This window comes from Salminus brasiliensis, chromosome 4, assembly GCF_030463535.1.
Source record: "Salminus brasiliensis chromosome 4, fSalBra1.hap2, whole genome shotgun sequence".
In the NCBI taxonomy this organism is placed as follows: Eukaryota; Metazoa; Chordata; class Actinopteri; order Characiformes; family Bryconidae; genus Salminus; species Salminus brasiliensis.
In genome coordinates this window covers 20,435,035-20,453,606 of record NC_132881.1, presented here as the reverse complement: position 1 = coordinate 20,453,606, position 18,572 = coordinate 20,435,035, and the positions used below count along the sequence as shown (strand labels likewise).

The 18,572-nt window shown below is 40.7% G+C and overlaps 1 protein-coding gene across 1 annotated transcript in view; it reads right to left on the bottom strand.

The window, feature by feature from the left end:
• The window catches only part of hcrtr2 (hypocretin (orexin) receptor 2), a 28,240-nt gene extending 12,943 nt beyond the window's left edge, over positions 1-15,297 (bottom strand). Inside the window, exons 1-2 of the mRNA XM_072676819.1 lie at positions 15,061-15,297; positions 2,010-2,188 (exon numbers count right to left, since the gene is read on the bottom strand). Coding sequence (XP_072532920.1) covers positions 2,010-2,188; positions 15,061-15,280 — 399 coding nt within the window. The 5' untranslated portion in view covers positions 15,281-15,297. The remainder of the gene's footprint in view (positions 1-2,009; positions 2,189-15,060) is intronic.
• Between the last annotated feature and the right edge of the window lie 3,275 nt (positions 15,298-18,572).

The following is an 18,572-nucleotide window of genomic DNA, read 5'->3' as shown; positions in this document are numbered from 1 at the left end:
GCCCCTGGATAGAAATACTGAAATCTTGATCTTTCATATTTTTCTTTAAAACCTTTAGTAAGCGTTATAATGGACTGTTTCTCAGCGAACATGTAAAAAAAACCTCAGACAACCTTTTATTGTCCTACAGAAAGAATTGAACAGTTCAAAGTGTGGCTTATACACCACTCCACACAGTGGTGGCAAGCTTTGTACATATGAAAGGTATGTGTAATCTTTAGTCTTCTATACTGGTGCTGTTCCGACAGAGATGTATTACAAGCTGTTTCTTGATCTTCTGAACCTGCCATGTGCTCACATTGGTTTTCATATCTGGCATGTTCTCATATCCGCCAGCAGATTTTCAGCATTGGTCACAGACTTATCCATGAGATCTATCCTGGGGCCTGAACTTTCCCGGTGCTCCTCTTTTGATTCTAGTTTTGTGAATTTCATCCATGACTTCTTGTCACTTCCTCATGCGCTCAGGTGGTTTGAATAATAATCAGATTGGATCTATAAAGTTGCTTTTTGTGAAAGTCTATGTAAAGGCTCTATAGAAAGAACATCTATTTAAGTGAACATAGCATTTATTTTCAAATATAAAGCTCTAAAGGATCTGTCTCAAGTGCCTTAGTGAACAGACTGAGTCATGTTGGCTATACTTCAGTCTCAATTTGCTAGCCTACTGTCAGCACTTTGAACAATATCATAGCGGAAGTGGAGAAGAGCAACAGGAACAATAGGTTTTGCATGCATATGCAACTGATACTTTTATTATTTTTTCAGTTAAACCAAGTGTATATGCTAAAACACTAGCTCCACACACATGGAGGGGTTAACACTAACATCACGGATGCTATTTTTTAACAGATTGACTTTTTATTTTATGCCTGATCAATTTATGATTTTGCTTTTACAGATGAAACATGAACACTTGTAAAATCTGTAGTTCCTGTGATTTGACTGCATTTCAGTCCACACAAGGGTATGTAAAACAAGATGGTCCGGCTAATATGTAGGCCATAATATGTTTAAGCCAGATGGCTTATAAGCCTTTGAAGAAAGTTTTTCTTTAATATATTAAAAAAATGTGGATGCAGAAAACAGAAAATAGCTCCTGTGCCCTTTACAAGACCTACGCAACACAGTTTAAACAAAGCTCCTGTGTTAAGGAGGTTCTTGAGATATTAATCCTTGAAGAGTAAAGGAAGAAGTAAGCAGGGGAAGCCAAGGGATAATACAGCGCTTTTCTTTGCAAATTTAACTGCAGTTTCAAAATTATTTAACCATCTGAATAGAATTCCTCATAAAAGCAAACATTTCCAAATTGTTCATTCATTAGCTTATTAGTTGCATCAGGTATGCTTGAAATAAACACATTAAATGCCTGGCTAGGGGTTTGTTGACTGTGATGTTTGATTGTATGCAAGAAATAAGTTAAGAGAGCTGCCCAAAGCATTCGAAGAAAAGATCATTGCCTTGCACAGAAAACAGATACAAAAATATAACAAAGGAAATGAATGTTCCTAGAGATACAAATGGACGAATAGTCCATCTGTATAGTTAAAGGAACACTGGTTACACTACCTAGACGTGTCAAAAAAGAGAAAGCTATCAAGCTATCACAATATGTAATAATATGTGTGTATATGTGTTTTTTGAAAAAGGTGGTTGCAGCACACAAACCCAATAGTATTACTGAACTGGAGGCCACTGCCCATGAGAAATAGGCTAAGATTCCTCAGGATTGCCGTCAGAAGCTGAGACTGCAGTAATCATTAAAAGTGACATTTGATGTTGAATTTGGAGAAAACACTTGTTATATAAGTTGTACTGAGCTATTTGTTCACGTTTTATTGGTTTATTGCAAACAGCTGAAAGTTAAAACTTAATTTGCAATGTTGGTTAAAATAATCTTTTTTTCATACAGTGTCTACCCCCTTTGTTATTGTGTCATTGTACCCCCCTTGTATGATGCAGTCTCAGCTCTGACCATCACTTATTTTAACAACTCTCTCCAACCTTACCTGTAAATAAGGTAATATTCTGCACAGTGTGTCTCCAAAGAACCATGTTTCTGTGATGTCCACTACCAGGCTTGCAGGAAGACAAGTTATAGTGACAAGAATGTCGGCAAAGGAGAGGTTTACAATGAAGTAGTTGGTCACTGTGCGCATATGATGGTTTTTCCATACTGCAAAACAGACTGAAAACAGAAAACATGTATCAGAGAACATATCAGTATTCAAAGAGCTGTCTTCCAAATGACATAGAAATGATAGCATTGTAGAGATCAGTAGGTGCAGTATTAAAAAAAACTACATGGAAAACTACCCTTTCTAGAACACACAACAGATCACTTGGACTGCTCCTGAGAATGTGCTATGAATACACAGTGCAACTCCATCAGACTTGAAGAAGGGTCTTAATGGAGGCTTAAAGCTATCACTGTAATATCACACATTTAAGGCATTTGACAAAAACAATCAAATGTAGAGTTAAATTTTGAGCTTTCAGGAGACATAAAGCTGATATCTGTGCAGTGCTGTAGTTCCACAAGACTACGACCAGACTTCCCAAATGTGACACTCTGTGCTGTGAGGGAAACAAGCATGAGAATAAGTCAATATTCGTTCCTGAAGGCATTTTGCTGAAATCACCCTTACATTCAGTCTTCTATGACAGACACGGATTGCCTTGATACAGAAATTGCACTTTCATCCACCATGAAAGTATTGCAGTGTTCCAGTGCCATACAAAATGGAATGACTTTCAAAATTACAGTGTGTTATTAAGTCTATTTGGACGTGTCTGGTTGAATGTTTCATAAGTATAAAGTCTGTTTGTATGCCTTATTGATTATTGATTGATTGGTTAGTATGCCATATACTGTATGCTTACTTATAAATAAATATAAAATCTAAACCCTTGCATTCCACAGTTGCATTTAACAGTATTAAGATAACTGTAATGCACTTTTGTCAGGTTGTTCCAACAGGAACCTTAATAAACTTCAACTAGTTCAAAATGCTGCAGCCAGGGTTCTTACTAAAACTAGAAAATTTGACCATATCAGTCCAGTTCTATCAGCACTTCACTGGCTCCCAGTTAAATTCCATATTGACTACAAAGTTATTCTATTAACATAAATAAACTGTCTCTTTACCTTCTCAGAGTAAATGGTCACCCAGCCCGACCTGCTGAAAGACTGCCCGCTGAGTTCCCCTCTACCTGCGTCAGACCAGCTGCCACCTACCAGTCCGACCAGCAACCCCCCACCACCACCACCCATGCCAGACCAACGGCACACCCTCCGTCCACTGCTACCTGCCTAATGACCATGTTAAAACCTAAATGGACTCTTAACTATCTGCCACTATTAATATTACCACTATTAACTATCATTACTCTCTTTACTCTGACCATCACTATATTAGGTTATACTACCCCATGATTTTTATATTATGATTATGAATATGTTGCACACCTGAGCAGTACAACAGTACAGATGGTTTGGTAACTTTTATCAATAATTTACAAATAGGTCTGACCAGAGGAGGGTGAGTCTTGGTTCCTCCCAGGGTTTCTTCCTCCAGCTCTGAGGGAGTTTTCCTTGCCACCGTCGCCGTTGGCTTGCTCACTGAGGGTTTAGATTTTTCATGTCTTCTTATGTTATTTCTTTTTTCTTTTTTTCTGTCTTGTACTAATTACTGATTATGCAAAGCTGTGACAACAACGTTGTAAAAAGCGGTATACAAATAAATTTGACTTGACTTGACAATACAACCTGGGCATGTCATCCATCGCAGAGCAAAGTACATACATCCATTCACTCACACCTAGGGGTAACCATAACAAATCCACTTACTGGTATGTTTTTTGGGGTAGGAGCAAACTAGAGTATTCAGAGGAAACCCACATAGACAACACATCAACTTCTTTACAAACAGTGCCTGCTGTGAGGATCAAACCCACAGCTTCTGGAGCTGTGAGGCACACACCACCTGTGGTGCTATTGTGCCAACACACCACCCATGGTTATTCAATGTACATATATTTAAAGAAAAATCTCCCTCATAGCAGAACAATAACATGTATACTGCAGCATCACAACAGTGTTGTAGCCTCTTTGTTAACATCACTGACTTAATGTCTCATCACACACACTTTTTCATAAATTTCCCAAAGCACTGTATTTTTCATTTTGAACAATATGTGTATTAAGCTTCGAGTTCCACAACCAGATCTCAGAAGAACCCTCTTATTCCCGTCCATAGGGAACACCACACGGCTGGCAAAGCAGAAATAATAATTCCACAAATGAGAACCAATAGATATTGACAAGTTTTTCATTCCACTCCTAGAAAAGAAAACATTCCCTACGCCATTAAACCCCCTCCTCCAGCCTGGATTGTTGACACAAGGCAGGTAGAGTCTATAGATTCATGCTGTTGGCACCAAATGTGACCCTACCATGTGTGTTTCAACGGAAATGGAGATCTATTAGACCAGGCTTTCTTTTCTCAGTCTTCAACCTTATTTGACAAAAGTAAAAAAAAAAAAAAAACATTATTTGATAGAACAAGTAGTAAATTAGTAATTATCAGACAAAATAGGAATATAAAACATGAGAAAACATTTTGTTTAAGATGTGGATCATAAAATTACATAAAAAACATTGAAGATAATAAATCAAATAAAACATATGTACACCAATCAGCCATAACATTAATACTACATGCCTAATATTGAGTAGGTCTCCCTTGTGCGCCACATTAGATCTGACCATTTAAGGCATGGACTCCACAGTTTTCCTGAACTACCATTTCTTAATAACAGTCCGCAGGAAATCAGGCACAATAGACCTCTTTGACCAATAGAAGTCAAAATAGACCTCTTTGCCCACAATCAGCTGTACATGGTACACCTGAGGAAAAAAGGTTTTCATGAAAGGAATACTTGTAAATCTTGTTTTCTAATTGTGATGTCGCCAGTAGCTTTAGCAGTATTGCACTGTTGGTGAGAAGCATGGATTCCACAAAATACCAGCCAGTCCTGGAAGCTAATGCCAAACCATCTGTTAAAAGATGAAGCTGAAAGGCTACAAATTATATGTTTAAATATCCCATTGAGCACTGTTAGATTGTAATCCATCATATTTCACAGACACGGCATAGACATGACTGTCCTTTAGACCTCTCAGCATTAGAGCAAGAAGGGACGTTGCTAGAGAAGCCACAAAGAGACCAATAATAACTTTAAAAAAGGCAGTAAACTCAGTAAAGGTGCATCAGTAAACCATATAAAGGGCTCTACATACAGCTGCCCTGTATTGGAGGGTGGTTTAAAAAAAACTTTTTTTCATTATTATAAAACGTTTTTTCATTATTACATAATTCTGAGTGAACTCGTCTGTTGAGCTAAAAATATTTTAACCTTGTATCTCCCCAAACAATGTAACATGATAACTCTTTTTTTTTCATTCTGTGTGTTTGTGTGAGAGAGAAAGAGAGAGAGACTGACCGTTGGTTGGGTTACATGTCAATATTAAAACCAGCCTGTCTGGCATCAACAATCAGGCCATGCTCAAAATTACTGAAAGCAATCACTGAAAGCAAATCACTGAAAATTGATATAAACATTTTCTAAAGCTGCTGGCCTATATCTGCATTATTTTGCATTTCACTGTTGTAGTATGCATATATCTATAAATGATTTTATAGGAGAAGGCATTTTAATGTATACTAATAATTTTTAGCCATTTCTATTGTTCTGGCAGTGTTCCAGCCATTACGTAATGAATTTTAACATAACAAACAATATTTATATTTGCTTGCTGCATTTAATGTGTTCATGCTTTCTGCTATTCTGTTCAGATCGAGCTGCTTATCAGTATTCTCTACTACATTACGTCCGGAAGCAAAACAAGTGTTCCCATCATACTGCTTAATCTTCTCTCCCAAACATCAACTCCGACTGCCCCAGAACCACACATGGGTACCACTTCCATGCACTCACCAACTAACACCTAGGTTTTACAAAAATTCTATTCACCTCCAATGAGTGTTTGTAGTATGTGCAACACACACAGACTACATGATGTGCCACTACAACAAATCCTTAAAATAAAGGATAAATAAATACTAATAATAAAGAAAAAAGAAAATACCTTAGTATCTTTACTGATTATTGTGTAAAAATTAAGAGTGAAAATTATAGCCTGTCTCTGAATACCATTGGAGAAGCCTGTTAGCTGCTGGTGAACTGGTCAGTCTACTCTTAGAGCAGAATATAGTACACAAGTGTCACGCCCGCGCCGCCGCGCCCGCCCCAGAGGCGGTCCCGGGCCGCGGCTCACAGGAAAGAATGAACTATTTGTTAATGTACCATGTCATGTTTATTCATGGAAGGACTTTTATGTTGAAATGGACTTTCGGGTTGACGCCCCTCGTCGCCATTTTGGTTTCTGGTTTTGTTTGTCAGGTAACTATTCTTTGTTTGGTTAATGTGTTACACCTGTGGGCTGGTGTATTTAAGTAGGGCTAGTGCCAGCTGCTGGTTGCCGAGGATTACCCTTAGTGCACCACATGCACCCAGGTTATTCAGTTAACGGTATAGACTCAGTATTCACTGGTCTGGTCTGTAGAGTGCATCCTTGTACAAGAGGACTCTCTCTCTACCTAGCTAGCTTAGCAGGGGAAGCTAACTAGCTAGGCAGCTCTCATCTCAGGGTCCATTAGGGAGCTACTGCAGGTCTGCGGCGATCTCTCGCCACGCTTCTTCGGTTCAGCAAGCTGGAGTCCTGGAGCTCCAGGAGTGAGTGACTCTCCAGCTTGCTTCAGCAGTTAGCTCTCCTCACCGTCGGACCGGAACAGTCGTCTAGGTTTGGTGGCTGACTCCTCACGCTCTCAAGTCTAGTAAGTTCTATGTGCCTGACTAGCGCTACTCCATATGTCCTAGTTCATAGCTTTGGAGGCTCGGTTTGGAGGTTTATGTTTCTGAGTAATGGTATTGGCTCAGCCCCGGCAGCTAGCACTGCCCTAGTGCCTCACCAGCCCCAGGTGTGTTCCTTTTATTTGCCCAGTATTGTTTGTCACAGTTTTGTTTAGTTCTTCCTTATCCCTTGTAATTGGTGCTGCATTTCTGTTTTGTTTATTGTTATCAATAAACTCCTCGCTTCGGTCCATCCCCTGTGAGTGTTCTCCCGTCATTGTCAGACCGAGTGGATCATGACAGAATCCTCGGCCGACCGCCTCCGAACAGCGGGGATGGAGGCCTTGGGTCAGGCTGTCTGCGCCCAGGGTCAATTCCTGGGGCAGCAGCAACACACGTTACAGAGTGTGTCAGAGACTGTTGGTCGCCTGGTGCAGCAACAGGAAGATCAGCAGCAACAAGTCGCCCAACTAGTGGGTGGCATCCAGGGGCTCACGAATCTGGTTCAGACTTCGTTGGAGCCCCCTAGTCCTCCCAGCCCTGTCACGACTTCCCCTAGCCCGTATCCGGTTGGAAAGTACCATGGCGATCCGGAGCTTTGCAAGGGGTTCTTGCTACAGTGTGCGGTTTTCTTTAATAATCACCCAACCGGCACTGACCAGGCGAAGATCGCCTTTCTCGTATCCCGACTCGCTGGAAAAGCTCTGGACTGGGCCACAGCCACCTGGGAGGACCTCAGTGAGAAGCCCTTCTCGGACTACTTGAAGCAGTTCAAGGCGGTGTTCCAACACCCCCGAGAGGGGCTCACTAAGGGCTATCTCCTGCTGTGGATGGAGCAGGGCTCCAAGCCGGCAGCCCAGTATGCGCTGGAGTTCCGAACGCTAGCCGCTGGTAGCGGGTGGAACCAGCCGGCCCTGGTGGCGCTGTTCCGCAACGGACTTAATCCGCGTCTGCAGTGGGAGATGGCATGCCAGGGTGAGTCGTCCCAGGGGCTTTCCGGGAGAAGCTCATCGGTTGGGCTCACGCTTCTCCGGCATCGGGTCATCCAGGTGAGGCCCGCACGTACTCTCTGCTCTCTCCCAAATATTGGTGGGAGGGGATGAGGGCAGATATACATCGGGTAGTGGCATCATGCAGTGAGTGTGCTCAATGTAAGACCCCGAAGACGCTCCCGTCGGGGAAGCTCATGCCGCTACCCGTTCCTGAACGTCCGTGGTCTCACCTGGCTGTCGACTTCATTACTGACCTGCCTAAGTCTGAGGGGCACACGGTGGTGATGACGGTAGTGGACCGTTTCTCAAGAGGGGTTAGGTTCATACCATTCTCTGCATTGCCCTCAGCAATGCAGACCGCTCAAGCCCTGGTAGACCACGTCCTCCGGAATTTCGGGATTCCGGAGGTCATTGTATTTGACCGGGGGGGCCCAGTTTACGTCTAAGGTATGGGGTGCCTTCTGTGAACACCTGGGGGTGAGTGTAAGCCTGTCCTCGGGTTATCACCCTCAGTCTAACGGCCAGTGCAAGCGCACTAACCAGGAGCTGGGGAAGTTCCTACGGCTGTACTGCCATGACTACCCCAGCGACTGGTCCCGGTATCTGGTCTGGGCCGAGATGGCCCAGAACTCACTGAGGTGCGCAACCACTGGCCTGACCCCATACCAGTGTTACCTAGGCTACCAGCCTCCGCTGGCCCCCTGGACTGCCACGGAGACCCAAGTTGTGTACTGTCACGCCCGCGCCGCCGCGCCCGCCCCAGAGGTGGTCCCAGGCCGCGGCTCACAGGAAAGAATGAACTATTTGTTAATGTACCATGTCATGTTTATTCATGGAAGGACTTTTATGTTGAAATGGACTTTTGGGTTGACACCCCTCGTCACCATTTTGGTTTTTGGTTTTGTTTGTCAGGTAACTATTCTTTGTTTGGTTAATGTGTTACACCTGTGGGCTGATGTATTTAAGTAGGGCTAGTGCCAGCTGCTGGTTGCCGAGGATTACCCTAAGTGCACCACATGCACCCAGGTTATTCAGTTAACGGTATAGACTCAGTATTCACCGGTCTGGTCTGTAGAGTGCATCCTTGTACAAGAGGACTCTCTCTCTACCTAGCTAGCTTAGCAGGGGAAGCTAACTAGCTAGGCAGCTCTCATCTCAGGGTCCATTAGGGAGCTACTGCAGGTCTGCGGCGATCTCTCGCCAGGCTCCTTCGGTTCAGCAAGGTGGGGTCCTGGAGCTCCAGGAGTGAGCGACTCTCCAGCTTGCTTCAGCAGTTAGCTCTCCTCACTGTCGGACCGGAACAGTCGTCTAGGTTTGGTGGCTGACTCCTCACGCTCTCAAGTCTAGTAAGTTCTATGCACCTGACTAGCGCTACTCCATATGTCCTAGTTCATAGCTTTCCCAGGCTCGGCTTGGAGGTTTATGTTTCTGAGTAATGGTATTGGCTCAGCCCCGGCAGCTAGCACTGCCCTAGTGCCTCACCAGCCCCAGGTGTGTTCCTTTTGTTTGCCCAGTATTGTTTGTCACAGTTTTGTTTAGTTCTTCCTTATCCCTTGTAATTGGTGCTGCATTTCTGTTTCGTTTATGGTTTATTGTTATCAATAAACTCCTCGCTTCGGTCCATCCCCGTCCCCAGTGTTCTCCCGTCATTCAGACCGAGTGGATCATGACAACAAGAACATATAAGGTATGTTGGCAGCATCCAGAAGCCCTTAGTTCCTTTCAAAGAGCTAGCTGGTTTGGGAAATCAACATTTAAAAAGTCATTCAGTGTGACCTCAATAGCTTTGCTATTGCGATTTGGATGCAGTGCAAAGTAATAGACTGTAGGAAATTCCTTTGTAGGATTAAATGGGTGAAACTCAATTATTTAGTTAAGGTCTACTTGGTCTACTTTTCTTATCATTAATCAGTGAATTTATTGTGTTAATAAATGTAAATGTTTTTAATTACAAAAGAAAACTGAAGTACACTCACATCAATGGTGACCTGGATATCAGTCCATGCAATGCATCTCAGATCTTCAGAAGATGACTCAGAGGAAGAGGAGTGGAATGACGTTATGTTATAATATGTGTATATGTTATGTTACATGATTGAAATCATGCAGACTAGAATCATTAAACAATGATGTATGATTGCTAGCACTTTAAGCAATTCTGATGTTTCTAAAGTGTCTCTATAATGCAGTATTTCACATCAAACCACACAGAAAAATGTAAATGGAATGGAAATATTGGTAGAATTTGCTTCTTCAGCACAACCCAATTTATTCCAAGTTGCGACTGTTAGTTTATCCCCCACAGTGGCTCAAAGAGCAGGGTGATGAAACCCAGAGACTCTTTCCTTATACAGTCTAGCCCCAGGAGGGAATCTGACATGTATCAAAAGCAGGCATAGCACAAGAGCAGGACAAAGTGGTTATTTCACCATTTGCCTCAAAATGACATGCACTCTGAGATGATTTCTGGACTGTGACAGCAACAGCCACTTCAGAACTAATGCAGTTTAGCAAAGCTACAGGTTAGGAGAATGACTTGGAGAAACAGAAAATTTATAGTAATTCTATTTATAAGACACAAATACAGATATCCCATTGAAGACAAGGTTGGAAAATACTTGAGCAGTTTGCTACAGAATCTCAGAGTAGAGCCTCAGCAGCTTAAAGTCTGTGAATGGCTCCTCATTAAGAGTGAACGCCTTTAGGTCTTGTTAAATGCAATTGGCACTATGCCTAATGCCAGGCATGGTCTAGAGGACTATAAAGCCCCCACAGCATTGGGCTGTGGAGCAGTGGAACTGTGCTATCTGAAATGATGTTGCTTTATCCAATACTTGATGATGATTTGGGGGGTTGGTGATGAGGTGGAGTGGTTTCTGAATGCAAGCAAATCCTTATGGCAATGCTCAACAATGACTCACAACTTTCTCTTACACAATCCAGATAAAACAGAGATCCTACTTTTAACAGGGATGTATCAATATGACTTTTCTGTTCCAAACTTTGTGAAAAGGCAGATACCTGATTCCAGTCCAAAATCATTGTTGAATTAATAAACCATATACCTCACCACGTGGAAGAGACTTAAGGCATCAGGATTGACAAACTTACTTTACTAACTTTGTAAAACAAAATATAACTAAAACACAGATATAAAGATGAACTTATATTTACTAAATTGATATTTATTTGTGACTAAAATAAATAATTGTGCTGGAGCTTGGTGATGGACACAGTGTTGTCTGGGCTTTTTTGTGAAATTCGAAAACCAAAACGGAGCTAGCAGCTCTTCTCGGTTCTTATATGGAAGAACAGCTGTGACAGTATTGTTTTTCTAATCTACGTTTTTATAGGCTGTACACCAGTCTATTTATACTCCTAAAACCCTTTCTTCTTTCTCCACTCTGCTCCATGTGCTGAGCTGCCCCCTGCTGTCTGCTCGCTGTGATTTTGTGTCAAGTGCCATGGATTACACACAGTAAAATTTCTTATCCACTTAAATTCGTTTTTGTACGCCCACCGCATTTAGCTCCACCCTCTTGCAGTCTGCGCTCAGAGCAGACAGAGTTAAGACTGAAATTACATGTATTCACACAAACAACAATGACTGGGGATAAAATAAGCATTACCAGACTGTGCTGTACTTAAAAGTGGTTCAAGGGATCCTCTAGTTAAGGTAAAGATACAGAACCATATACTGAACGACCAGGTTATTCCATCAATGGATTTTTCCAAGATGGCAATAATTTGTGCAAGTAGCGCAAATGGTTCTACATTAGCTATGTGTCTTCTGTACCACCTCAACTTGCTGCATTTAAAAAATGAGAAATTATCTAATACAAAGTTCCATTTGCTCACAGGCGAAATTTTATATTTGTTATTCAATAAGTGATGACAAATGTTAAACTGCTCTGAATCAGGAGAGAGAAGATGGTTAGCTCTGTTAGCAGGATAATGGTCTGCTCACTACAGAACAAATGAAACTCTGGTTGACAGAAATTACACTTATAAACATTTAGATGAGAAAAAGCTAAAACTGAAGTTTATTTCTCCATGGTTTTGAATCAGTAGCCCACTTGCTAAGCTAGCCTTTGCTGAGCTAGCTCAGCTACAGCATCAACAAGTATTAGACAGCTTCATTCACCTGCTGAGCTACTGACACAAGTGTTGAGAATAAAAACATGTCTGAGGGAGCGAAGTCAAGCGACTGCTGTTGGGAGTAACTGAAAGGCAAATCAAGACAGGTTCTAATGTGTTTGGACTTGCAAATAATAGAATAAGTAAATATCTAGTTGTGTATATATGTTAGCCAGTATAACACTAAACACTATAGCATAGTCCATGTTCTGGCTAACTGAAGTGCAAATCACACACGTTTAAGACAAGACAAGCCGAGACAAAGAGGATAAATCAGAATATCTGAGAGTGTAGAGTCGAGGGAATGGTCTTAGGCGTGTTTTTAACTGTGTTCAGGCACACATGATGTCAAGGTTTGCTTGATTCTACCTTTTAAATTAACTCGTTAAATGAAGTGCGTTGTTAACTCTTATGTTAACTATTATGTTGGCCTGGGTTTATTTCCCGCCTGTTTTCAGAGCGTGACCTCACCAATCAGTGAGCTCCCACAGCGCCGCAACCCTGTGGCTCTTATAATGTGAACTAGATAGACACAGAACAGAAATCTGGCACATCAGACACGTTGTAATTTTGAATTACTGTCCTCATTTTGAGACACCGTCAATGTTTTTAAACACCACAGTATACAGTATTACCGTTTTACTGTCAAACCCTGCTAATGATAAAAGTAGGCCTATACAAGAAAGTTGTACAAGAATCCTTGAGATTACCATTTAGATAAGAAATGGTCAAAAATCCATTCCTGAACATCATGCTAACATTCCTGCTGTTTTTTATTTTGTGTTTACTCTGCTGAAAGTAAATGCTGACAGGGCAGGGAGAGCAGTGACTTGGAGGTAAGTGAGAAAAGGAGCAAATGCTGAAAATACTGATAGTAAATACTGACATCACAAGGGAAAAAAGAGGAGAGCAGAATAGAGCAGAGCAGATCAGATGACCATGCTGCCCACCAAAGTGTACTGGTATTTCCTAAATCTTGGTCACAATGTCTGGAATTGTCTTCATACTTTGACTTTATAGCCAATGACCAAAAATACATTGACACCTCTGCACTTCTTTCAGGAAATGCACTTCTCCCAGATTACTGTTGCAGTTAAACATACTTTGATATTCACATATTTGTTTATTTTATTTGCATTGGAACAAAAAAAAAAACAGAGAAAGAAGTCAGATCTGATATAGTTTCACACATAACTTCAGAAATGTACTGGGTAAAGACACAAACACAGAATCAACTGTGTACTGTGTGCCGCTGTTACTGTTGCTATAAGTACAAATATAAGGAGCATCACATGATTAAAATCCAGTTAGTTCTTAACGTATTAAAAAGTGCCAATTTTGCCATGGTTATTTCAAGAGTTCTGTGTAGAATGGTTTCAGATTGTATGTTTTTCCTTAGCTTTTTGTGTTTTTTTTATGCAAATAAAAGAAGACATAGGAATGCATGTGAATATCAAAGCATTTGTAATTGCAAAAATGAAAGTGCTGCATTATCTGAAAGAAATGCAGATTGTGTGTGAACTATGGCTGTGTTTTATCAATTCCTTGTAATAATAATAAAAAAGACTGAATTCCCTTCAATCCCCCCATGTTCAATTAATAACTACAGCCTTGTATAGTACCTGAGTTACATAGTGCAACTCCATGATGAACATCACAAACATAAGAACATGCACTGCATAGTAATGAAAGCCACTGCAGTTTTAGCTGCATGAACATTAGAGGTGCAGTACATTCTTTGTTTTTGCCTTACTGCTTGCATTTACATTGGTTACTAAAGAGTCTTAACACTATTGGCTTTGTCATTAGTGAAGTTTCGATACATTTTATGACATTTTGTTTACAGAATATGTAGTAAATTAAACAGTTCATTAAGGTGCACCTTTTGGCCCATATCTATATATGTTCATAGCCACACTCTAGTTCATACAAAGTGTTTTACACTGAAATAGAAGTTTAATTAATGAGGGCACAGATGTAGCTACATTATCTGGAACAAAAACACATTGCAGTACCAATGCATGACCACACAAATTAGTCAAGTCAAGAATCTGGAAGAGAGACTCATTTTAAAATCAGCATGTGGTCACTGAACATCTTTTAGTTCACAAAGCCAATGGTCTCCTACATTCTTACAGTCAATACTGTAATTAAATTAAATAAGATGAGTTTATTGAACCAACACATGGTATTAAAAACCAATGTTGTTTGTATATGGGTGTAATTCCATATTACACTGCCCCAATCTGAGCTATTTACAGAAATGTTTGTAAATTACATTTTATTATAATCTTTACAAGTGACCATGAGCATGCAGTGCAGTGCAATGATAATTAATGCTTAACACTCGAAGTCCAACCAACTGGACCGCAAACAAAAGTGATAAAGTGCAGAAATAGCATTAATTGTAGCTCTGGAAGAAACTGTGTGAACCACACACTCTTACTTAGAGCATGCCCTGTATATCCACAAGCATAACAACATGAACAAATTTGACATATTTGACATATTCCACTAATTCATGTAGAGTGCAGTCAATGAGTAAACACGTAGACGCGAGTATATATAATATTTCTAGAAAAATCATATAATATTTATATTTATTTTGGACCATTTCTATTGGTTTATGACAAAAATGACGTTTTTGCATGACAGCGACGTTATATATCTATTCGTTCACACGGGGGTCGAGCATTACAGGGTAAATATAAAGCAAACGCTAACCAGCTTATGTCCTGCATATCATCGTCGGGAGACAGCTTAATGCAAATACAAGCCTGCAATTCCTTCTCATTCATTTTGGACTAGTTCCTAATCTAAATTCCCAGTGTTCCAGAATTGACGGTTTACACTCTAATTGGGAGCTAATCCTAAAGGAAAAGTGATGAGAGCACTGTCCTACAACCATATCATATAGCCTATATCAGCCAATATCAACAGATAACACCGGTTTGGCTTGCAACCTGGAGCCAAAAATGATAGGCAGTCGTCAAAAAACGGCACCAACGCAACTTACCCAACGCGTTTCCAATCAGGGAGACCAGAAACACAACAATATATCCCCCTATTAAGACCCACTCGTACTGCTTGGGGTGCAGGTATTCTTTCCATATGTACTTTAAAAGTTCGTCGTTGTCGTCGACCTGGGAAGGCGCGTAACTTTCCGTACAATTCAGCCGCTGCTCCGCTGGCGAGCAGTCGTTGCGGTCGTGATGATCGACGGCGATTCCAGACATGTTGCACGCGTCAGGGCTTGTCCGCGTATAGGTCTAAAGCTTGACTGATAACGAGCGCTGTTTTAACAGGATAGCCAGATAGCCATAGCGCCGTGACGCGCTGAAAGAGACGTACTGGAGCCACTGAACGACTGTCGCGGGTGAACGCGCTGAAAGAGCATGACGGTGAATAAAGGGAACTCCTCAATATATTAGACCATGTCTTGGAGTAGCATGATCCTTAGCACTGTTCCAGGTCTATTTTTCTCTTTGGCAGGGGAACCACTACTAAATATCAGCTGGGAAACATCAGTGCACAACTACCAGTTTGCAAATATGGCACTGAAATGGCAGTGCATAAAATTGACAATGACTGATTCAAACGTCTGCTCGAAATGAGGAAATGTTCCTACATGTCAGGGGTACTTATACATTTATCTTGCAGGTCCAAACCAAATTTCATCCATCGAGGATAAACGAGCGGTATAAATCCCATATATCCCACACAACGAAGCTGAACACTAAAGTATAGTCCTCAGAAAATTCAGAACTACATGATATGCACAAAAGTATTGGGACACCCGCATTTATTGATTCTTCTGAAATCACGGGTATTTAAGGAGAGTTCATCCTGCTTTTGCTAAAGTAACCTCAACTAGATTTTGGAGCAGTGCTGTGAGGATTTGATTGCATTTAGCGACAAGAGCGTTAGTGAGGTCAGGACATTGGTTGATCACCGCCTCAAACCATCCCCAAAGTATTGAATGGAGCATCATCATTCCAGAGAGCACAGTTCCACATCTCAATGCTGTGGGTATTTACATCCCTTCAAATAAAATCAAATGAAATTAAATCAGGTTTATTGTCATTTAGGTGCATAGTACCCCACAGTGGTAAAAACACAAATATGTAATATATACATAATAAGAAATAAAGAATATATACACATTCATTTACACTGTACATACACTACATACGTTACTGCACTGTTTAAAATGTACTGGTTTAATATATGACCTGTGAAATGTTAACATTACTATTTACATATAGACATTGAATACGGTGTGAATTCAAGTGTAGTGTGGGTGGGGTCTTTGGTGGGTGAAGTGTGACTAAGCACAGTCACAGTTCCAGTAGGTAAGTAAAGTGCAGGGTGCAGAGTGTGTGTGTGTGTGTGTGTATGTGTGTGTGTGTGGGGGGGGGGGGGGGGGGGGTAGAGGTGTGATGAGATATTTTTAGCCCACACCAGGCATTAGGCATGGTGCCAATAGGTTCATGTTCCTCTGCTCCAGGGAGTCCTATTCTATTGGCAGTACTTCTCTACTGGGAGTGGACAAGCAGTGTGTGTGCATTCGGGTGCTTACTGTAGCTGAATGTATTCATAGAAAGGGTGTACACAAACATGTGGATATAGTGTATATATAAAAAACACTGCAGTTTTTTGGGAGAAAGACATTCCTAATACTAAGTGTGAACTTGAAAAATGGCGTACTTTCATCCTCTTGTGAATGAATGCAATCAAATCCTCACAGCAATGTTCCAACATGCGATGTAAAGCTCTCCCAGAAAAGTAGATGCTGTTACTGCAACAACTGTCTGCAAATATTTGAACTTATAGGGGTGGTGCCATGGGAAGTAATTACTGTATAGTTCTTTTGTTTATTCAGGAAATCTAACTTAGTGTTGATTTAACACTGTGCAAACGTTTGGGTAGCCCAGCCAAACAACACATTTTGTTGATTTTTGAGGATTTGGACTCCTGCAATACTGTTGGTTTGTCTTGCTGCACAGCATGTCCACACATACATTGTCTGTGATGTTCAAGTCATGGGATGGTAAGAAGCATTCCATAGCTTCTTGGTTAAGCTTCAGAACCATTGTCCTGTTGTGGAAACCATCATCTTTTCAGCATCATTTTTGACCGGCACGCTTGTGTTTGCTTCTAGAAGTTAATAAGTATTGTTTAATACATCCTTTTAACATTTCCTTGCCACTAACTGTGACACAATCCCAACACATTACAGACTCCCAAGCTGAGAAGGTGTTTCTTTTATCAGATGCTTAAAAAATAGGTGTGATGAGATATCTATGCCCACACCAGGCATTAGGCATGGTGCTAATAGGTTGTAATGTTTATCTGCTCCAGAGAGTCCTATTCTATTGGCAGTACTTCTCTACTGGGAGTGGACAAGCTGTGAGTGTGTGCATTTGGGTGCTTACCGTAGCTGAATGTATTCATATAAAGGGTGTACACAAACGTGGATATTAGTGTATAAAAAAACACTGCAGTTATTTGGGAGAAAGACACACTGTTCCTAAGTTTAAGTCTAAACTTGGAAATAAAAGGTGAAATGACCAGACAGAGATACTGCAGCAAGTGTTCATTTGTGAGTGTGCTGGGGTGCTGCTGTGGCTCAGTGTATGCATGTTTGGTTTTATAAAACAAGAGAGAAAAAACTGTGTTCCTCAAACCTTGACTTTAATGATGATGTTGCAGGTAAGTTTTTCTTCTGATGACTCATCCACACAGATCAAGGAGCAATGAGGAAGCAATGCTGCAAAGTAGAATGGTACATCACAACACTGTCATTTTTCTGGGAGGTTTGCTTAGCCTTCATGGTCAGCATATGACCAGTTTTACATAGTTTTTCTAGTTATCTAGTATACATTTTGCTATATGTTAAATGTTATTTGTGGCTTTGAATTATATTTTGATAAGCATTGAGACATAAATTGAAACGTTACTTCACAGTGTGGCACCAACATAAAATGATTTATGATTAAATATTTTTATGTAACCGTTTTTTGTATTTAAACAAAAATAAGTTAATCACTGTTGATTTACAGTGACTTTCAAAATAACAAACATAAAAATGTCCTCTTTATGTGTGCAGTAATGGATTAAAATGAAGGGATGGCCCTACAAATAAAAAAGAGCATTTATGGTCTATCTGAGTTAAGAGAATTTTTAGATCTCATATTTAGGGCAGTAAGTCTTGCCTGAGTTTCTGCCCATAGAGCGCTGCCTATCTATGGATTCGTTTGTGTATAATGTATTTCCATTTGTCTATTTTTAAAAGTATCCACCTGCAAAGAAGTATTCATTTAAGAAGAAATGGCCCTACTGAGGTAACCATCAAAGGATTCTTATATCAATTAATGTATATGCATGCCCTGAAATTGAAAGGTTAATGATAAAAATAAAGAGTCCAGAATGCTAAATTATGAATTCTATGAATGATGAACTAGCCAAGATGTGTAAGCTCTTGTGCCCCTTTTATTATCCCTAGTCTTAAGCTAACACCTCCAGAAA